At 40.0% G+C, this 25,507-nt stretch overlaps 2 protein-coding genes and 2 long non-coding RNA genes across 4 annotated transcripts in view; all 4 read left to right on the top strand.

Annotated features, from left to right (window-relative positions):
- The first annotated feature begins 2,938 nt into the window (after positions 1 to 2,938).
- LOC136441941 (delta-like protein 1) lies at positions 2,939 to 7,879 on the top strand. The gene is made up of 7 exons (XM_066438504.1): positions 2,939 to 2,957; positions 3,532 to 3,756; positions 4,400 to 4,528; positions 4,886 to 5,005; positions 6,482 to 6,595; positions 6,873 to 6,950; positions 7,456 to 7,879. Exons 1-7 carry the CDS (start codon positions 2,939 to 2,941, stop codon positions 7,563 to 7,565), a joined length of 795 nt encoding a protein of 264 aa, XP_066294601.1. The 3' UTR covers positions 7,566 to 7,879.
- A 2,916-nt stretch (positions 7,880 to 10,795) lies between these two features.
- On the top strand, positions 10,796 to 13,475 carry LOC136442130 (uncharacterized). The gene is made up of 3 exons (XR_010756961.1): positions 10,796 to 10,855; positions 12,637 to 12,847; positions 13,367 to 13,475. It is a non-coding gene; the product is annotated as an uncharacterized lncRNA (long non-coding RNA).
- Positions 13,476 to 14,294: 819 nt separating this feature from the next.
- The window catches only part of LOC136441940 (fibropellin-1-like), a 26,763-nt gene continuing 15,550 nt past the window's right edge, over positions 14,295 to 25,507 (top strand). Inside the window, exons 1-4 of the mRNA XM_066438503.1 lie at positions 14,295 to 14,400; positions 14,505 to 14,621; positions 14,818 to 14,931; positions 17,934 to 18,047. Coding sequence (XP_066294600.1) covers positions 14,295 to 14,400; positions 14,505 to 14,621; positions 14,818 to 14,931; positions 17,934 to 18,047 — 451 coding nt within the window. The remainder of the gene's footprint in view (positions 14,401 to 14,504; positions 14,622 to 14,817; positions 14,932 to 17,933; positions 18,048 to 25,507) is intronic.
- Positions 16,149 to 17,590, top strand: LOC136442131 (uncharacterized). Its single transcript, XR_010756962.1, has 3 exons — positions 16,149 to 16,356; positions 17,000 to 17,128; positions 17,474 to 17,590. It is a non-coding gene; the product is annotated as an uncharacterized lncRNA (long non-coding RNA).

The following is a 25,507-nucleotide window of genomic DNA, read 5'->3' as shown; positions in this document are numbered from 1 at the left end:
ACAGAGCGATTTCTTCTCACACAGTTGGAACGTTTTCTTCTCGTCCTGTGCGATGCAATGACCTACATGTAGTGGGTAGCGAACGCGTTAGTGCGTTCGATTGGTCGCGGGTTTAAGCCCCAGCCAGGTCATATATGTACCTAAGACTTTAAAAATGCTTTCTCTGCCTAGCACTCATTACAAATTGACAAAGAGTTGAACAAACACCACTGCCAGTGTACTAATCACCTGCTAATGACTGCAAAACTAAAGTGTGTATCTCACTGGACCGCGCCTGTTTCCTCCAATTTGTCGCCGAAAATTGGCTCAAATTCCAAATAACCGCAATCGGTAAATTTGACGTGAATGACACGAACTTGTTATCTTTTGCAATATGTACAGGCACGATCATTGCAAATTTCTTTTCGATGAATGTTTATCCTTCAACATTGGTTATTGATTCAGTGGCCCCAATAAAAATGTCTTGCGCACATACAGTTGTATCTAAATCGAGGCCGAAACTAAAAATGTGACATTCCTGGTGCGACCATTTTGTATTTAGAAGTCACAAATTCTACACGTGCGCCTCACGTCGGTGTGACCGCAAGAGAAAGTTGGCGAACAATTCGCAAAGCTGCCGCAATAATATTGTCGCCAACAGGCGCAGTCCGGTGATATACCCTATTCACGGTCTGGGCAAAATGCGATCTAAACGGGGATACCTGTAAACTGGAAGGGATAGAAAGGATGTAATTATTTTTCCCCATCGTGCAAAGTTGCTACTTTTACGTATACATTTACATTACATTCAATTTTATCACTTGTACCTGAATACATACAAAATGTACTGTTGTCCGCAGCCGAGAACCATGCATTCGATGTCCTCCGTACCGCAAACCAAAGCTATCGAGAAATTGAGTTTTTCGCCATCGAGGCGAGACTGCCGGCGGACGGGCTGTCTGCCTCTGAAGACTGGTGCCGAGACTACCAAAACCTCTGCGCAGACTTCGGCCTCAGGCCCACCGGTTGTGGGGCATCATGGACACTCAACGGGGGTGCTAATGCTTATAGCAGGTACATTGGATCTGTTTGATGTTGCAGTACGTGTGTATCCTAGATCCTATATTTTGTGATCTGGAATAAAGTAGAACCAAAACGCCGATCTCGAATTTTTTCTGATTCTGAAATATCTTGATTTCGTTGGTATTATTGAGAACAGTTCATTCCTTCCTCCATTTTCATCTGTTGTTGTCCTACCAACCAATGAAACTAACTTACATATGATCAAGATTGAATCAAGAACGTAGCATTTCTGTAGATTAAAAAGAAAACGAAAAACTTCACGAATCTCTTTCGCATATGGATTAAATGAGATGTGGGTCAGACGGTTACACAATATGAAAAAATATAATTGAACTTAATCATCAGTTTTCTCTTTTTTAATTTAATCGGGCTTTGTTATTGTTAAGATACATAGCGGAAACTGTACCATGTTTCCAGGTGCGTGACTGAGTACAACTCCGACCCCTACATCAACAACGTGCTCAGCTGTGCCCCGGCCGGCCGTGTAGCCGAGGTGGTGAACTTGGCTTTCTCAGCGGAGGCTACGTATACATACCAGAGGAGTTTCGGCTTTTTCAGCTGTTCCACCTCGTACTGCAAGCGCGAGATAGTCGAGAGTCGGAACAGTCTTTACTACACAGCAGCCGCCTTTCCCGGAGACAGGATCGTGTACACCGTGTGTAAAGGCTCGGCAAGTTAGTATGGTTTGTTTTGACTGTCCACTCAATGTAAAACTCAATACTAATAGTGAGAGTCATTTGAACAACTTTTCCACACAATATATGCATAAATATCTTCTATATTTTTGCAGATCACTGGACATCAAATATACATTATCGTGTTTACCCCAGTGTTGCTTTACGATGTTTTACAGTCGCGTGTGCGAGCAGTCCGTGTATGAATGGAGCAACGTGCCAGAACGAGGGGTACGGGTACAACTGTAGCTGTGTCACCGGTTACACTGGAAACAACTGTGAGAGTAAGTAGCTTCATCACATAGACAAGAAAACAATGATGCTATTTCATCTATTTCTACATCTAGGTGAGCCATACGCGTGGACTATTTATCTCCGTATACCATTTGAGTGTAATTACATGGTAGTGCTTCTCCCTCCTTCCTCTTCCACCTCTTCCTCCTTTTCTCCGCTACTGGACTCACCTCAGGGACGCACTCCCGGAAGCACTCCCGACGCACTCCCGCCGGACTGCCCAACGTCCACTCGAACGCACTCCCGGGACGTATAGAGCTGATTCTTCAAGCTTAGTCCCAATTTCTACCTGTTGAGTGATATAACATGTTTGATTTTTGTAGTTGCAAAATTTGAAAACCATTTTTCATTTGTTACAGTCAATATCGACGACTGTGCAAATAGCACCTGTGTGAACGGAGGGAGGTGCATCGACGGAGTGAACAGCTACACGTGCCAATGTCTAGCTGGCACAACCGGAGACAACTGTCAGATAGGTGTGTTGGCTCCCTTGATAATCACAGTCCAACGTGCTCAATCAAATATCATAGTACGGAAGACGGGTTCATAACAGCAGTTTGTGTCCATGTGCCAGCTTGTTTTCCTTAACCATGTTCAGGCAATGAAATTCGTTATCCCAAATGTCACAGTTTGTTATTGGCTACCTGATAATGTAAGGTTTTCTGTCCTCCAGACATAGACGAGTGTGTCAGCAACCCTTGCTCTAACGGCGGAACGTGCTTAGACAGACTGTACGGCTACTCCTGTGTCTGCCCCAAAGGTGTCGCCGGCGATAACTGTGAAACACGTATGTATCCGGAATATGTATTGAGACACTAGTTATATATTGAAAAAGCCAAGTTGTCTGACTAAAACTTGTTCAACTAACTTTCCAGCCAAACAAGACGTTCAGGATAAGCAGACGACACATGGTGGACACTAAGAACGGTTATGTTTACCTTCGCCAATAAGTTTATATTTTAGGTGCCGTTTGTGTGTATGTCTGTGTGTCAGTGTACAGCATAACTCGACAAGTTGTGAATCGATCCAATTGGCATTTGGTAGATTGGTAGGGGTCGGAAAAACGAAGGTCAAGTTCGATAAGGGACCCCCTTTGCGTCTATGTAAGGTACTGCAGTGGAAGTTCCGATGTTAATGTCACCTGTTCTGGACATGCTGTGGTAGATAACTATTGGAACAATGGCACTGGTTTGGGCCATTAGGCGACTTTTCTGGAACTGCAGGGGTCAATATTGTATCTAACTAATGCTTGATTGAACGATTACGATTACACATCACGAGACAATTTTTTAAAGTTTTGTCATTTTTCATCATTTGCACACATGCAGTCAGTGCCAATATACATGTACTTGTAGCCCTAGCTATAGGCTCACTAAAACGAACAGAATAGTACGCGCATGCACGAAATACTAGTAACGATGGCTTGTTTATTGAAACTATTATTTCCAAAATAGTTCGATTTTCGCAATGAAGTTTGAATCCCATGCCTGTTTTTTTTCAGTTTTGGATGTAGGCGCCTGTTACCGGTTCTCCTCCATTGCCGCCTCCTATGATGACGCGTCTCAGTCGTGTGGAGCCAAGGGCGGTTTCCTGGCGGATGTCCGAAAGGCCGAACAGCAGAATCTCATTGGTCAGAGCATCGCTGCCTCCAGTGACGTCTCCCACTGGATTGCTGGGAAAGTTCTGCCTGTTAGTCTCGCATACAGCGATGGATCCGGCATTTCAGGTTCGTTTGTTCGAACGTCTGTTTGTTTATCTATAGCCTGCAGGCCACTTTTCCTTGAGGTTATGAGGGAAGAGGTAAGGGTATATTCAGCGGTTCAGTATCAGTGTCGAAGAGTATAACATCTGTAGGCTATGGAGTAGTGGGAACATGTAGGGATTAGTAATTTTGTCTCAGACACAATAGATGTATTTCACATATTCCCGGAAAGTGACAACTCAACTCAGAAATATCTCAATAATGAAGCTTCATGCTGAGACAAAAATGAAAATGACTTATATTACGGATTGCATCTAATACACGGGTGATATGGTTCTTCATTTACAACCAGGACATTACATCACACCCGACGTTTCGGTAACTGTCTGTTACCTTCCCCAATGCAATATTGATTATTAAACACTGCAGGTAGCTATAGGTGTCGCTGCTAACAATGCGGACCCAAATTGAGCAGCAATGAATTAGGACGTTCGACATTAGGACATTAGGACGATGCTTCTGAAGAATACGGCCCCAAACATGACTGCGTTTATTCCATCTCATCACGGTTCATGAATGTTCTAGTCCATAGAAAACCTTCTCTATCCAACGATTTCATGTGTCATCATGTCATCAGTATCTAATATAGCATGGTTTGTTTTACCAGATGAGTTTCAGTGGTCGTCCAGTGAGCCAGCTGCGCCCTGTGACCTGTGCCTGCTATTGGACAGCTCAGACAACTATCTGGGGAAGACCACCTCATGCACGGAGCTTCACAACTATGTCTGTCAATCGGGTAATATTTCAATTTCAGTGTTTAAAGCTTCGTTATGAGACATACGCTAAGTTTACATTGGAAAAGCAACCTTTTTGCCCTATAGATAGTCAAATAAATTCGTAAAAAGATTTGTTTTAGTAGTTGAGCGTGTATTTGATAACCAGGAAGTCAGCTTGGCTTCCTGTTCTGTGGCTTTGATAAGAATTGTTGATGACATTTAGTTGTATTTTTAAACTTACAATGTACCAATATTCGCCGAGAAAACTCGTATTCCATGCCGCAAACGTTGTTATACATTCCCTTTCGTTAGTTCAAAGAAATGGTTATTTATACAACACATTAAATGTTTCGTTTTATTTTTTTTTCTTATTGCAGAACCCAAGCCATGTGGACAGAACGTTTGCTACAACGGTGGAAACTGTACATCGTGTTTTGACGAGTCCTACAACTTCTGCGCATGCCCAGACGGCTTTGATGGAAAGTTTTGTGAGACAAGTGAGTATCTAGTAGCTTGGCTATGTGTACACGTTTTACATTCAGTGTTAATTCCATATCCAGCTAAATTTCATCTCAAACTAGAGTTCCACGACCTCATACCTTCGCCATATGATTTTAACCTTTATGACTGACATATCAGGGGTGTTTGTCATCAATTATAAATCATAGCAGTTGATCTTCTTCACCCAAAAAACAAAAGTATGAGCGTAACAAAGAAGGTTATGCTAACAAAGTAACATTTATCATGAATTATGCAAATGGGGTCCTTATTACCATAATTTGATTCAACAATGTTCACATTCACATAACTTCCAAATGACATAAGTATGAAATTGCCATCCTTTACCTGTATGGCTTTATAGTAGTTTCTCATTAATTATGCAAATTAGGCCTACATTTGCATATTTTTTATCTATCAAAATTCCTCAGTAACAAATGTCACATATGTCAATAGTCATATCATGGAATACAGCGGGTTTTTAAAGTTGTCTCATTAATTATGCAAATTAAAATCTGATTTGCATAATTATCGTCCAATCATACAAAGCATTACGTAAGCTATCTACATACCAAAAATCATTACCATCCATCAAGCCCATCTTGAGTTATAGTATTTTCTCATTAATTATGCAAATTAGGTATTCATTTGCATAATTGATATCTATTAATATTTTTCTCTTCTTCAGTTACATATGTCACATGTTTGAGAGTCCTGTCGTGGAATTTGGCCGATGTATAAACTTTCCTCATTAATTATGCAAATTAGATACTGATTTGCATAATAAGTATCTAATCATGTACATCATCACTCAAGCTATCTACTTACCAAAAATTATAACCATCCATCAAGCCCTTCTTGAGTTATTCCCTTTCAAAGTCTGAACCAAAACCTGCTCCTGCAGTTCCGCTAGGGGGCCAAAACCTATACCACTTACTCTCTGTCCAAAGAGCTATCTACCACTCAAAAATCAGTTCCATAGCTTGTCCAGAACACGAGATATTGAAACAGGAAGTTCCGCTGCAGTACCGTAACAAGCCGCTAGGGGACCCAAAATCTAATCATTTCCTAGTCTCATCAAGACCTACCCACCTACCAAATATCAAGACAATCCATCTAAGCCTTCTCGAGTTATGCTGTACATTACACACACACATACATACATACATACAAACGCTACCCTCTGCATAACCTTCTCGGCGAAGGTAATGAGTCTACGTTTGCTTCTCCATTGCTCCTGAGAATGTCAACATTACATCTGTAGAAAACACAAAAAAGAAGACACAAACGCCACAGTGTCAAAATGAACACCACTTCCTGTTATATTCGGAAAACTCCTTCCATAATCACTGGGCTAATCAAAGACTTGATCGCACACAAAACTGTATTCGCCAAAAAAAGATCCGCAAGGAAATGTACCATTCTTCATTTTTCCGTAACGTTGCCTTCTTGTTGTTTTGTTTGTTTTGAGACAGACGTGGACGAGTGTGCCTCGTCTCCGTGTCAAAATGGCGGACAGTGCGTTGATGACGTCAACTCGTTCCGCTGCCGGTGTCCTCCAGGGTACAGTGGAGACTTCTGTGAAATAGGTAAGACAACGAAACACTTAATGTCCCACTTATGACACAAACTTATGAAACAGCATAACATTGATACACATTTGCTTTACAATAAGGTCATTCAGGATTACGAGTACTTATGTGTAGCGTCTTGTGAGTGATAGGTCAAAGGTGGAGGTTATTGTTATTGGCCTTTACCTTTGACCTTGCGAATGCGTGCTCGGAATTGTGAACGACATTATTGCAAGCTAGGAGTATTCAAAAGGATTAACGATATGATGATCAAGACCTTTTGATATCTTCACAGACATCGACTGGTGTGCGAACAGTTATTGTCCTTTTGACTGGACCTGTCAGGACGAGATCACCCACTTCACCTGTCATGGTAAGAATCATTTAATTTCCAACTGTTATCAACAAATGCAATGTAATACCAACGCAACGACATGACTATAATGATACACACAACATATACTACAGGCTCACGCATACGTGCTCATGTATCAGTGACATCGATATAGTTGAGTCAAGATACATAGAGATATGCCTAAGGTTGCACTTCGGAATGAAAAGTCATCGTTAATCCTAATTTCTATTTGTGACAGTTACCCCAATTAGAAGAAATATCACCTATTACGTTCGAAATTTTTTACATACTTGATTAAGTATGCCATCTACTTTAGGACTACATTTCTATACATCAGTGACGACTATTCCTTGAAATATGTCCTGGAAGCTTTCTGTCCAAAGAACATCCACGTCAAACCCCTTGATGAGATTGGTTTTGCGACATGTATGAGTGATGTCTTGACAGGGATTGAACCAGTGATAGAGTATCAATGTTTCTGTTAAATGGCACTCGCTAAACTAAATTTATGTTCCTTACACAGCGCCAAGTACCGGGGTAAAAAGCTCGTACAGGTGCAGCAGCGACTCCTGTCCGGACGGCATGAACTGCATGCTGATCGGACCAGGCTCGTTCTCCTGCAGGATCGAATGATAACGACCTCTGAAGCTCTGAAAATTGACAGTTCTGTTACAAGCTAAATGTCACTGGTTTGTTCAAATCTGAAAGGAATTCTTTATATCATCTAGATTCCATGATACCGTCGACATTGGGTTAACATGAAGGTGAAAACACAAAAGAAATTGGATTTACATTGTAGTTTGATAAACTTCTAATTGCAGTTGTATTGATATTTACTACTTGTAGGGCGTGTCTATTGACTAATATCTGTAATCCGACCTTGTTGAAAAGCGGCCTTGCGGTCGAACAAGCATTCGAGGTGCCATAAAGGCTTTGACTTGACTTGACCTGATGCCTTAGTGACTTCAAGGTGTTATTAAGATGATACAACATAGCAAATGACACATGCAATGTAGTGAAAACTTCATATTGAATTCAATGGATGAAAAAAGCCAACTGGAGGTCCTGTGCCGAAAATCTGAACATCCTGCATAGAGATGTCTACATTCGCCATGCATCTGAACCTGATACGATGCCCACTTATGATTGATTGATCTTATTGGAGACATGCTTTGATGGTATACAGTATAAATCATAAAACAAAGGACACTAATATTCATTCATTTTCTGATTATATTCTATAATTAACAGCTATGGTATCAAACACTGTTCAGTTCACGTTATATAAGTTACATAACAGTATTACATATACCTTCTGGCTGAAAAAATAGTGATTATACTTCAAACACCCCGTGCACATTGTTTGAAATAATTGAGTGACTTCACTACTTCTTTTCAATCTATCCCACTCAGCTCAGCAGACAGACAAGCCATGAAAGTTGTTGTATGTTTAGTTTCTGTGAGAGGGAAAATTTAAATAACAGCAAAACCTTTAAAAAAGTGTGCACTGGTAGGATATCATGGTCAATATGAAGTCTCTTTTTTTAAAGTTTTCCCAGTAATATGACGTCACAAAGTACCTGGACACAGCATCCCGGCCCCAAGAATTTACCTCATCTCCAAGCATATCTTTGTGTGTGTGTGTGTGTGTGTGAGTGTGTGTGTGTGTGTGTGTGTGTGTGTGTGTGTGTGTGTGTGTGTGTGTGTATCTGTCTTTTTCCTGGTAACTACAGCAGCTATGGTGTCGTAGTTGGATAATTGTCGATGATAGTCTGACCCAGCCTTGTCTGTTCAAAGACACCTGTTCCGTGACTCCAGCAGCTGTTGGATGAACATGGCGAATACTTTCGGAGAAAAAAAAACTCTTGAGGTTTAGCGAAGTTTAATTCCACCAACTATATGGTTGACGTGACCATGAGTGAATATTTTCCGAATCCAAATTAATCGAACCCGCAGCATTAATTGTCATCTAGAAATGGCTGGGAAACAAGTCCCACAACAATATCATTTACAGAGACTCGAAAAAGCAAGGGCCCGAGTATGGACCCCTTGGGGCACACCAATTTGATGATAAGCTATTGATGACGACGCACTAAAATCTATTGCCGATGTTGCTATTTAACCAATTTAGAAGAAGTCATTTGATTTCAATTTTAGAGTTTGACTATATGACCGGTTTTCAAAGTCGAATGTCTTTGATAAGATTAGCAACACAAACAAGCATTGACGTACCAATTCAAAGGGACCGATGTAACAGGCAATGTTCAATACCAGTTACGTTTTTAATGCCACATTCACAGCTCTAATTTGGCATGCAAACGCTAGGCTTACAAGTTGAAAGCAAAACAGGTACACCGTTACATATACTAGGGGTCCGGCCGAACAGCTTGCGGGAACAAAAGGCATAGTAAGAAAGACAACAAAACGTAAAAAAAAAAATAGTCACGAATTAGATTTGTAAATATTTCTTGATATTCACTTATTTTTGTTTCCGCAGTCAGTACGGCCGGCCAGGACGAGGTTCGGAAATTCAACTCAGCATTAGTTAAGCCTGTAGCACGCAATGAGACCGACTCAGCCATCCGCCATATTTATTCGTGTTGCCTTGGAATGAAATGGTCGCCTTCCGTCAGTTTTACAGACAGAGATGCATATGGCAAATGTAGAGCTATTTGGGATTGTAGCAAACTCAAAACATTTTGCCTGCCTGATGAGGTTTAACAGACTTTTGTTTTGTTTAGCGACAAGCACAAACCGATTTATGAAGTCGCTGTTTCAATGCAGCAACGACACCTGTCCTAATGACATAAACTGCATGGCCAAAGTTCAGGAACCTTTCTCCCGCAGGGCCACAGGTAACCTCGCAACACAGGCAGTCTGGAGGCGTTGAAACGCAAAGAAAGTAAATGTTTCCTTGTATTTATTTTGTTGCTTGTGTGATTGCTGTTTGGTTTGGTAACAGGGTAACTCATAAACTTAGCGACGAGTTGTCAAAATTGTTATGTTGATTTCTCATGGACCTTGCACCAAAACAAAGTATTTTCTAGTCTGCAACACCTTTGCAGTGGAAAAGATATTTTCATAATATTTAGGTAGGTCTCGTTCTGAGAAAGAACTGACTGTATTGAGTACGTTCGTTTCTTTGTGAGCAGCATAAATTGAAATCTGAGAGATGAATTCCAGCATTCCCTTGCAGCTGGGTTATTTGGGTAAGAATATTTTAAGTCTAGCAAATGGGTTCAATGTCCACCAGTAGCTCAATGTACATTATTCATTAAGAAATCAATGCTAAAAAAGCCTTCTTAGCTAAGATGAGATTTAGGTACAGTACTTGTGTTTTTTTTTGTTTTTTGTTTTGTAGAGAGGACTATCAACTTATACAATTTCTGCAAACGAGAGGTTGCAGATCTAGAGTCAATAAGAAACATTTATCATACGTCACTCGGAAAGTATACAGGTAGACGGAGGTATGAGATCAAGGAGCTCAAGTTTGTTACTACATCACATCGAAAAATTTTACACTTCAAATCTATAGATTCCACGGTGGCCTGAACTTCTTTCCTAGCGATCAGTTTACACGTCGACATAAAATAACTTTGCCTGATCTTGACTAATTACAATGTTAATTAATTGTCACAGCGTTTCGTTTCCCGGCACATGTTGTACCTGGAGCAATACATAGGAATGTTGTTATGTAGACAGCAACTGAGACTTGACAATGTTTGAACGCTCGGAATACTCAATTTACTTTCGTAATGTGCTTGTCACTATCGTGACAGGGAGAAATAAAAACAAGCCACTTTATATTGTCATTTGAGCGAACAAAGTAACAAAGTACAAGGGGTCTCGTTCATTCCAGAGTTTGGAACGTCCCGGTACCGTTGTCCTGCTTGTAGTACTGTGTGTTCCCGTCTTGGCTTCAGGTAAAAACTTGTAAATAATCTGATTCTTTTTATTATTTCCATGAAACATCAAGCTATCGTTTTGGGTTTGTCTGTGTGTCTGTGTATCTCTAGTATGTGACATTGGTATTGGCGCAGAACCTCCGTTTTGTATCTTTTGACCTGTACGTTATGTTCTTGTTTAGCATTGGAGTTGTATAGCCCAAGGCCTTGTATGGCCTTGTCCAATTCCTAAAAAGTACGTTGGTCTGTATAGTTTACATTCAACTGTAAGATAATGGAATACAGGGCTTCCCGAGAACAAGAAATGGTTTCATAAAAAGAGAAAAGTGCTAACGCGGACAGTCTTGCCTCACATGGACTTTTGGAAAGCATATTGTAACATAGTGCTACAGAGAAATTTCTTCTAACACGTTTCAAAACGTTTCGCCCTTGTCCTATGCGATGCAATGACGTCTTTTATAGATGTGTTTGCTTTGCGTTCGATCGATCGCGGGTGCAAGCCCTGCTAGGTTACGCCGACTAGGACTTTAAAAATGCTTTCATGCGCATGACAAAGAGTATGTGGAGGTTTAAGACACACAACTGCCAAGGCCGTAATGTTTGGATAACGGTGGGAGAGAAAAGTGATGGAAACATTAATAGCCATGGGAAGAATTTAACTAACTTCCCTCTTTTTCAACTCAGGCTTGGGGGAAATGATAATGTATTTTCGGTTTTGGTCCTGAAAAAAGGGTCGGTAGGTAGGGATTGTCTTTTTTTAGCCATTTGTTTTTAGATTTCGATCGACCCAACAAATAAAAAAAACGATATACTTTGTACAAGCAAATTTATATTCATAAACTGAACAAAGAAGTATATAAATATCTACTACACATTCTTACATCGAATGTTCAGAACCTTCACTGCACAGAGTGTGAAAATATAAGTCGTAGAAGTCTGTAATAGAGTTTGCAAGACTACTTGGATTCTGTTTGAATGTTCATCACTTAGATTTAAACGAAATGTTGTGTCCCTTGCTAGCGGTCCCTCCAAAAGGCTAGGGTTTGTTTATTGTTTGCTTATTGTTTATTCGCACATAAAAACAATTACATTGAACATAAATGAACTATAAAACATGCTTTGGAAACCAGAAAGCTTCAAGATTTATCCAGGCTAGAGTTTCCCCTTAACTACGGTAGATAACTTAATAATATGAATTTAACTTAAGTAATTAGCTTATAATCATTATAGACAAATGACTAAATAAGGAAAACCAACAGACTAAATAACTACTAACTAAAGAAATAATGCAATCAAATGACATATCAAATTTACAGAATTGAAGAAAAAAAATGGTAAGTTCCTAACAAACGTGCAAAGTGGAATGAATAGCATGTGTTTCACAAATAAAAAAAACATAAAAACAAACAAATCAGGAGGTTGCAGTTGACTGATCTATCAAGTCCTTTCAGATATTCTTTAAAAGTGGGAAGGGACAGGCAATTTCGTTGAGATTGACTTAGCTTGTTCCAAATCAAGGGGCCTCTAAACATTATATTGAATTTTATCAAAGTAGACTTTGTCATGGTTGGCCTTGAATTGTCTTGCTTTCGAGCACTATGGATATGTAAGTTGAATGTGAATACATTTTGTAAGTACTTGAAATGTACTGGTAGCTCGGGTAACCGGAAACCCGACCTTTTTCCCAAGGCCTTTAGGCGGTGCAGGAGAACCGTCAACAGTGTGTACCATAACAACCTTTTTTTGGTTCATTTCATCATGTGTATTCACATACAAACAAAATGCACCATTATCCTCAGCAGGGAACCATGCATTTAAGGTCCTCCGTACCGCAAACCAACACTATCAAGGATTCGAATTCTTTGCTATCGAGGCTAGACTGCCGGCTGACGGTCTGTCTGCCTCTGAAGACTGGTGCCGAGACTACCAAAACCTCTGCGCAGACTTCGGCCTCAGGCCCACCGGCTGTGGGGAGACATGGGCAGTCAACGGTGCTGGTAGTTATGTCAGGTACATGGGATCTGTTTGATGCAGCAGTGCGTGTGTACTTAGTAACCTATATCTTATGATCTGGACTAAAACAGAACCAAAACGATCTAATATTTTCTATCTATACTGAAATGTCCCGTTGGTATTATCAAGAATGGGTGATTATCTTTTTATCCTTTCTTTATATATCCACTGTTGTTTTACCTACCGATGAAACGGATCTAACATAATATAATCAACATTGAATCAAGGACGTAAATCTTGTGCAAATTATTAAAAAAAACTTGACGAATCACTTAGTTGTCTCAAGGAGGCTATATAAAACCTCCTTGGTTGTCTTAGCATGTAAAGAAATAGTTGTATAAAAGTAGCGAAGAAATTAACAAGATGCGCATATGGATTAAGTTAGACGTTGGACAGACGGCCGTGCAATATGAACAAAATTAAATGGAACTGATCTTAATCATCAGTTTTCTCCTTTTTATCAAATTGTTTTTTATTGTTAAGATACACAACGGAAAACTATGTACATGTTTCCAGGTGCGTGACTGAGTACAACTCCGACCCCTACATCAACGATGTGCTCAGCTGTATCCCGGCCGGCCGTGTAGCTGAGGTGGTGAACTTGGCTTTCTCAGCGGGAGCTACACACGGGAGGAGTTTCGGCTTCAACCTATGTATCACTTCGTACTGCCAGCGCGGGATAGTCGAGAGTCGGTACAGTCTGTACAACACAGCAGACGCCTTTCCCGGAGACAGGATCGTGTACACCGTGTGTAAAGGCTCGGCAAGTTAGTATGGTTCTATATAATGCTAATAGTTAGGGTCATTTGAACATTTTACCACACGACGTGTGCATCACTATCTTCAATAGTTCTGCAGTATCACTGGACCTCAAATAAGCATTATAATTTTATCTCAATGTTTCTTCATGATGTTTTATGGCCGCAAAACACAAAACACTACTTGTTAATAGTTAGGATCATTTGAACATTTTACCACACACTATGTGCATAACTATCTTCAATAGTTCTGCAGTATCGCTGTACCTCAAATACGCATTATCATGTTTATCTCAATGTTCCTTATGTCCCTACAGTTGCAAAACACAAAACGCTATTTGATAATAGTTAGCTAGGATCATTTGAACATTTTTACCACACAACTATTCAACATTGCTGCAGTATCACTGGACATTAAACATGCATTATCATGTTTATCCCAGTGTGGCTTTATGGTGTTTTACAGCTGCGTGTACGAGCAGTCCGTGTATGAATGGAGCGACGTGCCAGAACGAGGGGTACGGGTACAACTGTAGCTGTGTCACCGGTTACACTGGAAACAACTGTGAGAGTGAGTATACGTAGCTTTATCAGATATACAAGAATGATGCTATCTCATCTATTTCTACATTTAGGTAAGCAATACGTGGACTATTTACCTCCGTATACCCTTTGAGTGTAATTACATGGTCGTGCTGCTCCCTTCTTCCTCTTCCTCCTCTTCCCTGCTACTGGAGTCACCTCAGGGACGCACTCCCGACGCACTCCCGCCGGACTGCCCAACGTCCACTCGTACGCACTCCCGCACTTATCCGCATACTTTTAATTTCTACATGTTGAGTGATACAACAGTTTTGTAGTTGCGAAAATTGAAAATCGTTCTTTATCTGTTACAGTCAACATCGACGAATGTGCAAGTAGCCCCTGTGTGAACGGACAGATTTGCATCGATGGAGTGAACAGCTACACGTGCCAATGTCCAGCTGGCATGACTGGAGATAACTGTCAGATAGGTGCGTTGGCTCCCATGAAGATAATCACAGTCCAACGTGCTAAATCAAATATCACACTACGAACGACGGTTTCAAAACAACAGTTTGTGTCTAAATTACGCTTTTTCGTTAATCGTTTCCAACCAATGATTTTGTTATCCCGAATGACCGATTTCTGATTTCTTAGCTGATGATTTAAGGTAGTTCTGTCCTACAGACATAGACGAGTGTGTCAGCAACCCTTGTTCTAACGGCGGTACCTGTGTGGACGGACTGAACGGCTACTCCTGTGTCTGCCCTAAAGGTGTCGCCGGCGATAACTGCGAAGCACGTATGTACCTGGTAGAACCGCTAATAATGTACCGAAATAGTCAGAATGTATGACCGATGCTTGTTTGAGTGATTACATACCACGAGACAAAGTTTTGTCACTCTTCCTCATTTGGTATATTCCTAGATGGCGTTGATCTGTCGCATGCACTCAGTGTCAATATAACCCTTGGAATTGGCTCATTAAAACGAACAGAATCACACGAATTAAATGGTTCTTTTGTTGAAACAAGTATGTCCAAAGCTGTTTGATTTTGCACTGAAGTACGGGGGATCATCAATAAATTCTTGGCCTCACAACATGACCGCAATGATTTGAATTTTGATAGACATTCATGAAAGGCTTTGTTCTTTATGATCATGCTGAATTTGATTTGTGCACCTCACTTGAGGGCGAAGCCGAGAACTTACAGATTATCCCTCGTCGTTCAGTGCAAAATAAAACACGCATTACTTTGTAAATATGACATACCTCGTCGTTCAGTGCAAAATAAAACACGCATTACTTTGTAAATATGACATACCTCGTCGTTCAGTGCAAAATAAAACACGCATTACTTTGTATATATGACATACCTCGTCGTTCAGTGCAAAATAAAACACGCATTACTTTGTATATATGACATACCTCGTCGTTCAGTGCAAAATAAAACACGCATTACTTTGTATATATGACATACCTCGTCGTTCAGTGCAAAATAAAACACGCATTACTTTGTATATATGACTTACCAGGATATATCTCAATGGACGTGAACAGCAAATTTAAGTACATAATGACATGTGACAATCCATGCATGGTATACATTGGGAAATATATCAAAGAATGTCTAGACGTTAGAAACTCCTCCAATAATTGTAAAATCCCATTGTCATCCCATACTACTACACCATATTGTATTAGATAGACTAGCACACCATATTGTATAAGATAGACGGATTAGCCTAATAGAATGTTATCTATGTACCAGTGAATGCCATACTCTGTACCTTGTACAATTGTTGTGCAATAAAGTTATTATTATGACACCCAGTAACGAAAACACATTAAATAGAGGGTAATGACCACAATGATTTCAAATTTGGTTGATATTGATACATGACTTCGTGTAACATACATATGTACCAAATTTCAGTGGTTCTGGGTTAGGTCTAGGACTTATTGATCACCGTTCGTATCAATCTCTCGCCTTTATTTCAGTTTTGGATATAGGCGCATGTTACTGGTTCTCCTCCATTGCCACCTCCTATGATGCCGCGTCCCTGTTGTGTGGTGTGAAGGGAGGTTTCCTGGCGGATGTCAGGAAGGCCGAACAACAGAATCTGATTGGTCAGAGCATCGCTGCCTCCAGTGACGTCTCCCACTGGATTGCTGGGAAAGTTCTGCCAGTTAGTCTCGCATACAGCGATGGATCCGGAATTTCAGGTTCGTTTGTTCGAACGTCTGTTTGTTTTTCTATAGCCTGCAGGCCAATTTTCCTTGAGGTTATGAGGGAAGAGGTAAGGGTATATTCAACGGTTCAGTATCAGTGTCGAAGAGTATAAGATCTGTAGGCTATGGAGTAGTGGGAACATGTAGGGATTAGTAATTTTGTCTCAGACACAATAGATGTATTTCACATATTCCCGGAAAGTGACAACCCAACTCAGAAATATCTCAATAGTGAAGCTTCATGCTGAGACAAAAATGAAAATGACCTATATTACGGATTGCATCTAATACACGGGTGATATGGTTCTTCATTTACAACCAGGACATTACATCACACCCGACGATTCGGTAACTGTCTGTTACCTTCCCCAATGCAATATTGATTATTAAACACTAAAGGTAGCTATAGGTGTCGCTGCTAACAATGCGGACCCAAATTGAGCAGCAATGAATTAGGACGTTAGACATTAGGACATTAGGACGATGCTTCTGAAGAATACGGCCCCAAACATGACTGCGTTTATTCCATCTCATCACGGTTCATGAATGTTCTAGTCCATAGATAACCTTCTCTATCCAACGATTTCATGTGTCATCATGTCATCAGTATCTAATATTGTATGATTTGTTTTCCCAGATGAGTTTCAGTGGTCGTCAAGTGAGCCAGCTGCCCCCTGTGACCTGTGCCTGTTATTGGACAGCTCAGACAACTATCTGGGGAAGACCACCTCATGCACGGAGCTTCACAACTATGTCTGTCAATCGGGTAATATTTCAATTTCAGTGTTAAAAGCTTCGTTATGAGACATACGCCAAGTTTACATTGCAACCATTTTGCCCTATAGATAGTCAAATAATTTCGTAAAAGTTTTGTTTTAGTAGTTGGGCGTGTATTTGATAACCAGGAAGTCAGCTTGGCTTCCTGTTCTGTGGCTTTGATAAGAATTGTTGATGACATTTAGTTGTATTTTTAAACTTACAATGTACCAATATTCGCCGAGAAAACTCGTATTCCATGCCGCAAACGTTGTTATACATTCCCTTTCGTTAGCTCAAAGAAATGGTTATTTATACAACACATTAAATGTTTTATTTTGTTTTCTTAATGCAGAACCCACGCCATGTGGACAGAACGTTTGCTATAACGGAGGAAACTGTACATCGTGTTTTGACGAGTCCTACAACTTCTTCGCATGCCCAGACGGCTTTGATGGAAAGTTTTGTGAGACAAGTGAGTATCTAGTAGCTTGTGTGCACGTTTTATATTCAGTGTTAATTCCATATCCAGCTAAATTTCATCTCAAATGATTCTACGTTTGCTTCTTCATTGCTCCTGAGAATGTTAACATTACATCTGTAGAAAACACAGGGAAGAAAAAATAAACGCCACAGTGTCAGAATGAACACCACTTCCTGTTATATTCAGAAAACTCCTTCCATAATCACTGGGCTAATCAAAGACTTGATCGCACACAAAACTGTATACGCCAAAAAAAGATCCGCAAGGAAATGTACCATTCTTCATTTTTCCGTAACGTTGCCTTCTTGTTGTTTTGTTTGTTTTGAGACAGACGTGGACGAGTGTGCCTCGTCTCCTTGTCAAAATGGCGGACAGTGCGTTGATGACGTCAACTCGTTCCGCTGCCGGTGTCTTCCGGGGTACAGTGGAGACCTCTGTGAAATAGGTAAGACAACGAAACACTTAATGTCCCACTTATGACACAAATTTATGAAACAGCATAACCTTGATGCACATATGCTTTACAATAAGGTTATTCAGGATTACGAGTACTTATGCGCAGCGTCTTGATAGTGATACGTCAAAGGTGAAGGTCCCTAACAATGGTTGAGAGCAAGTTATTGCCCTTAACCTTTGACCTTGCGAATGCGTACTCGGAGTTGTGAACGGCATTATTACAAGCTAGGAGTATTCAAAAGGATTAACGAGAAGACGATTTTAATGTCTTCTCAGACATCGACTGGTGTGCGAACAGTTACTGTCCTTTTGACTGGACCTGCCAGGACGAGATCACCCACTTCACCTGTCATGGTGAGAGATATTTCCGATTGTTATCAAGAAATACAATACAATACCAACGCAACAACATGGCTAATGATATATACATTATACACTACAGGCTCACATATACAATGTACGTGCTCATGCGACACATGGTAACATGGAAATAGTTAAAAAATATGTAGGGATTCGACAAAGGCTGTCTTAGGAGTAAGGAGTCTTCGTTAATCCCAAATTCTGTTGGTGACAGTAAACCAAATTTAGCTGTATACATTACCTATTACGTCCGACATTTTCACAATCTTGATAAAGTACGCCAGTAGTATTACATTTTGTATATAGGACTACATTTCAATGCGTCAGTGACGAATTGTCTTGGAAGATTTCTGTTCAAAGAACATCCACTGATTCCGGGAAAAACGTCAAACCCCTTGATGAGATTGGTTGTGTGACAAGTATGAGTGATGTCTTGACAGGGATTGAACCAGTGATAGAGTACCGATGTTACTGTTAAATTGCACTCGCTAAACTTAGTTGATGTTCCTTACACAGCACCAAGTACCTGGGGGAAAGGCTCGTACAGGTGCACAGGCGACTCCTGTCCGGACGGCATGAGCTGCATGCAGGACGGACCAGGCTCGTTCTCCTGCAGGATCGAGTGATAACGACCTCGAAGCTGATTTTTGACTCCTAAACGGCCGTCGCCTTTTCAAATTGTCTTTTTACGCGTCCGTCACTTCAATGCATTATGAGCACACTTTGTCCACACCGTGATTTTTCGTGGCGTAGTTGATTATGAATTAGAATTTAACTCAGGTTGGTGCACTCTTTTTTATCTCTTCGATAATTTCTACCATCTATCACGGTGCTGTCGTGCATTTGTGATTAAAATACTGCTTGATAAACGTTTTTGCTTCTTTTCCTTAATCCCCACATATAAATCAGAGATTTAATAATTGGCGACGACCACTTTAAATGGCGACGACAATTTCAAATGGCGACGACTATTTCAAAAGGCGACGACCATTCAAATGGCGACAACCATTTCAAATGGCGACGACCGTTTACGAGACTGATCACACGCTCGACCACAAAGCTCTGAAAATTGACAGTTCTGTTACCAGCTAAATGCTACTCGTTTGTTCAAATCTGTAGGGAATTTCTTATATCATCTAGATTCCGCGATTCCGTCCACATTGGGTTAACATGAAGGTGAAAACACAAAACAAATCGGATTTACATTGTAGTTGTCTGATATACTTCTAATTGCAGCTGTTTTGATGTTTATTACATGTAGGACTTGTCTATTGACTTATATATAAGTCAAACCCAGCTAGTTTAGATATAGCCAACAATTGTATTTAGTACCAGTAGCCTATTGTTACAACAAAGTCAGACACAGTTTACTGACGCATGTATGTTTTTCTCTATGTTTTTACCATGTATTTGCAATTAGCCCACGGCAATAAACTTCTATATCTGTAAACCCTCTACTCGACCTTGTTGAAAAGCGGCCTTGCAGCCGAACAAGCATTCGAGGTGCTATAAAGGCTTTGGCTTGACTTGACCTGATGCCTTAGTGACTTGAACGTGTTATAAAGTTGATAAAACATAGCAAATGATACATGCAATGTAGTGAAAACTTCATATTGAATTTAAGAGATAAAAAAAGCCAACTGGCTGTCCTGTGCCAAAAATCTGAACAACCTGAATAGAGATGTCTACAGTGCTATGCATCGGGACTTGATATGATTCCCACTTATGATTGATTGATCTTATTGAAAACATGCTTTGATGGTATACAGTATAAATCATAAAACAAAGGACACTAATATTCATTCATTTTCTAATTATATTCTGTAATTAACAGCTATTGTATCATACACTGTTCAGTTCACGTTATATAAGTTATATAACAGTAATACATATACCTTCTGGCTGAAAAAATAGTGATTATACTTCAAACACCCCGTGAACATTGTTTGAACTAGAGTGACTTCACTACTTCTTTTCAATATATCCCACTCAGTTTAGCTCAGCAGACAGACAAGCCATGAACGTTGTTGTATGTTTAGTATCTTTGAGAGGGAAAATTTAAATAACATCAAAACCTTTAAAAATTGTGCCCTAGCATGATATCATGGTTAATATGAAGTCTCTGGTTTTGTCTTAAGTTTTCTCAGTAATATGACGTCACAAAGTACCTGCACGCAGCATCCCGGCCCCGGCCCCAAGAATTTACCTAATGTCCAAGCTTATCTTTTCATGGTAGATTGCTAAAAATGACGACTGGGCTTATCTAACAGTTATCTACACTGGTTCCGCAAACAGCCAGTAAACGCCATTACTCCATCCCAACATTTGCATTGAAAAGTTATACCTGATCAAGGTAGATTCATCGTAACTATCCAGTGGACGCCCCTTGGCCTTGTGTGTGTGTGTGTGTGTGTGTGTGTGTGTGTGTGTGTGTGTGTGTGTGTGTGTGTGTGTCTTTTGCCTGGTAACTACATCAGCTGTGGTGTCTTAGTTGGATGATAGTCTGTGAGACTGACCTAGTCTTGTCTGTTCAAAGACACCTGGTCCGTGACTTCAGCAGCTGTTGGATGAACATGGCGAATTCTTTGGGAGAAAAAAAAATTCTTCAGGTTTGGCGGGGTTTAATTCCACCAACTATATGGTTGACCATGTGTGAATATTTTCCGAATCGAAATTAATCGAACCCGCAGCATTAATTAGATTGTCAACGAGAAATGGCTGGGAAACAAGTCCTTCAACAATATCATTTATAGAGACTCGAAAAAGAAAGGGCCCAAGTATGGAACCCTCGGGGCACACCGCGGATATACCACAACAATTTGGTGATAAGCCATTGATGACGACGAACTGAAATCTATTGCCGATGTTGCTATTTAACCAATTTAGAAGAAGTCATTTGATTTCAATTTTAGAGTTTGGCTACATGACCGGTGTTCAAAGTCGAATGCCTTTGATAAGAATAGCAAAACAAACAAGCATTGACGTACCAATTCAAAGGAACCGATGTAACAGGTAATGTTCGATACCAGTTACATATTTAATGCCACATTCACAGCTCTAATTTGGCGTGCAAACGCTAGGGTTACAAGTTGGAAGCAAAACAGGTACACCGTTACATATACTAGGGGTCCGGCCGAACAGTTTGCGGGAACAAAAGGCATTATAAGTAAGACAACAAAACGCAAAAAAAATAATAGTCACGAATTAGATTTGTAAATATTTCTTGATATTCACTTTTTTTGTTTCCGCAGTCAGTACGGCCGGCCAGGACCAGGTTCGGAAATTTTACTCAGCATTCGTTAGGCCTGTAGCACGCAATGAGACCGACTCAGCCATCCGCCATATTTATTCGTGTTGCCTTGAAATGAAAGAAATGGTCCCCATCCTTCAGTTTTACAAACAGAGATACATATGGCAAATGTAGAGCTATTTGGGATTGTAGCAAACTCAAAGCCTTTTACCTGCCTGATGAGGTTTAACAGACTCTTGTTTTGTTTAGCGACAAGCACAAACCGATACATTAAGTCGCTGTTTCAATGCAGCAACGACACCTATCCCAACGGCATAAACTGCATGGCCAAAGTTCAGGAACCTTTCTCCCGCAGGGCCACAGGTAACCTCGCAACACGGGCAGTCTGCACTGGAAGCGTTGAAACGCAAAGAAAGTAAATGTTTCCTTGTATTTCTCTGGTTGCTTGTGTGATTGCTGTTCGGTTTGGTAACAGGGTAATTAATACATTTATCGACGAGTTGTTAAGTTTGTTTTGTTGATTTCTCATGGACCTTGCACCAAAACAAAGTATTTTCTAGTCTGCAACACCTTTGCAGTGGACAAGATATTTTCATAATATTTAGGTAGGTCTCGTTCTGAGAAAGAACTGACTGGATTGAGTACGTTCGTTTCTTTGTGAGCAGCATAAATTGAAATATGAGAGATGAATTCCAGCATTCCCTTGCAGCTGGGTTATTTGGGCAAGACTATTTTAAGTTTAGCAAATGGGTTCAATGTCCACGAGTAGCTCAATGTACATTATTCAAATCAAATCAAAAGCCTTCTTAGCTAAGATGAGATTTAGGTACAGTACTTGTGTTTTTTTGTTGTTTATTTGGGTAGAGAAGACTATCAACTTATACAATTTCTGCAAACTAGAGATTGCATAGTCAATGAGAAACATCTATAATACGTCGTTCGGATAGTATACGAAGGTATGAGATCAAGGAGCTCAAGCTAGTTACTAACGTCACATTGAAAAATTTAAAACTACAAATCTAGATTCCACAGTGGTTTGAATTTCGGCGAATTTCTTCCCTAGCGATCAGTTGACACGTCGACAGAAAATCATTTTGCTTGATTAATTGCACTGTTTATTAATTCTTACAGTGTTTTGTTTCCCGGCATATGTTGTACCTCGAGCAATACTTAGGAACGTTGTCATGTAGACAGCAACTGAGAATTGACAATGTTTGAATGTTCGAAATACTAACATTTACTTTTTTATGTGTTTGTCACTATCATGACTGGGAGAAATAAAAACATGCCACTTCAAAGTCATTTGAGCTGGACAAAGAGTAACAAAGTACAAGGCTGTTGTTCATTCTCGAGTTTGCCACCGTACAGGATGGACCGTCGCTGTTCCGCTGTCCTGTTTTTAGTGCTGTGTGTTCCCGTCTTGGCTTCAGGTAAAAACTTGTAAATAATCTGATTCTTTTTATTATTTCCATGAAACATCAAGCTATTGTTTTGGGTTTGTCTGTGTGTCTGTGTATCTCTAGTATGTGACATTGGTATTGGCGCAGAACCTCCGTTTTGTATCTTTTGACCTGTACGTGCTATGTTCTTGTTTAACATTGGAGTTGTATAGCCCAAGGCCTTTTATGGCCTTGTCCAATTCCTAAAAAGTACGTTGGTCTGTATAGTTTACATTCAACTGTAAAATAATGGAATACAGGGCTTCCCGAGAACAAGAAATGGTTTCATAAAAAGAGAAAAGTGCTAACGCGGACAGTCTTGCCTCACATTATGACTTTTGGAAAGCATATTGTAACATAGTGCTACAGAGAAATTTCTTCTAACACGTTTCAAAACGTTTCGCCCTTGTCCTATGCGATGCAATGACGTCTTTTATAGATGTGTTTGCTTTGCGTTCGATCGATCGCGGGTGCAAGCCCTGCTAGGTTACGCCGACTAGGACTTTAAAAATGCTTTCATGCGCATGACAAAGAGTATGTGGAGGTTTAAGACACACAACTGCCAAGGCCGTAATGTTTGGATAACGGTGGGAGAGAAAAGTGATGGAAACATTAATAGCCATGGGAAGAATTTAACTAACTTCCCTCTTTTTCAACTCAGGCTTGGGGGAAATGATAATGTATTTTCGGTTTTGGTCCTGAAAAAAGGGTCGGTAGGTAGGGATTGTCTTTTTTTAGCCATTTGTTTTTAGATTTCGATCGACCCAACAAATAAAAAAAACGATATACTTTGTACAAGCAAATTTATATTCATAAACTGAACAAAGAAGTATATAAATATGTACTACACATTCTTACATCGAATGTTCAGAACCTTCACTGCACAGAGTGTGAAAATATAAGTCGTAGAAGTCTGTAATAGAGTTTGCAAGACTACTTGGATTCTGTTTGAATGTTCATCACTTAGATTTAAACGAAATGTTGTGTCCCTTGCTAGCGGTCCCTCCAAAAGGCTAGGGTTTGTTTATTGTTTGCTTATTGTTTATTCGCACATAAAAACAATTACATTGAACATAAATGAACTATAAAACATGCTTTGGAAACCAGAAAGCTTCAAGATTTATCCAGGCTAGAGTTTCCCCTTAACTACGGTAGATGACTTAATATTTAACTTAAGTAATTAGCTTATAATCATTATAGACAAATGACTAAATAAGGAAAACCAACAGACTAAATAACTACTAACTAAAGAAATAATGCAATCAAATGACATATCAAATTTACAGAATTGAAAAAAATGGTAAGTTCCTAACAATCGTGCAAAGTGGAATGAATAGCATGTGTTTCACAAATAAAAAAACATAAAAACAAACAAATCAGGAGGTTGCAGTTGACTGATCTATCAAGTCCTTTCAGATATTTTTTAAAAGTGGGAAGGGACAGGCAATTTCGTTGAGATTGACTTAGCTTGTTCCAAATCAAGGGGCCTCTAAACATTATATTGAATTTTATCAAAGTAGACTTTGTCATGGTTGGCCTTGAATTGTCTTGCTTTCGAGCACTATGGATATGTAAGTTGAATGTGAATACATTTTGTAAGTACTTGAAATGTACTGGTAGCTCGGGTAACCGGAAACCCGACCCTTTTCCCAAGGCCTTTAGGCGGTGCAGGAGAACCATCAACAGTGTGTACCTTAACAACCTTTTTTTTTGTTCATTTCATCATGTGTATTCACATACAAACAAAATGCACCATTATCCTCAGCCGGGAACCATGCATTTGAGGTCCTTCGAACCGCAAACCAAGACTATCAAGGAATTGAATTCTTTGCTATCGAGGCTAGACTGCCGGCGGACGGGCTGTCTGCCTCTGAAGACTGGTGCCGAGACTACCAAAACCTCTGCGCAGACTTCGGTCTCAGGCCCACTGGCTGTGGGGAACAATACGCAGCCAACGGTTCTAGTAGTTATGTCAGGTACATGGGATCTGTTTGATGCAGCAGTGCGTGTGTACTTAGTAACCTATATCTTATGATCTGGACTAAAGCAGAACCAAAACGATCTAATAATTTTTTTATCTATACTGAAATGTCGTCTTAATTCCGTTGGTATTATCAAGAACGGGTGATTATCTTTAATCCTTTCTTTATATATCCACTGTTGTCCTACCTACCGATGAAACGGATCTAACATAATATAATCAAGATTGAATCAAGAACGTAGATCTTGTGCAAATAAAAAAAAACTTCACGAATCGCTTAGTTGTCTTAGCATGTAAAGAACTAGTTATATAAAGTAGCAAAGAAATGAACAAGATGCGCATATGGGTTAAGTTAGAAGTGGGAGAGACAGTCGTGTAATATGTACAGAATGTAACAGAACTTAATCATCAGTTTTCTC

The sequence above is a fragment of the Branchiostoma lanceolatum genome, chromosome 9 (assembly GCF_035083965.1).
Source record: "Branchiostoma lanceolatum isolate klBraLanc5 chromosome 9, klBraLanc5.hap2, whole genome shotgun sequence".
Classification (NCBI taxonomy): Eukaryota; Metazoa; Chordata; class Leptocardii; order Amphioxiformes; family Branchiostomatidae; genus Branchiostoma; species Branchiostoma lanceolatum.
This window is presented reverse-complemented; position numbering and strand designations above follow the sequence as displayed.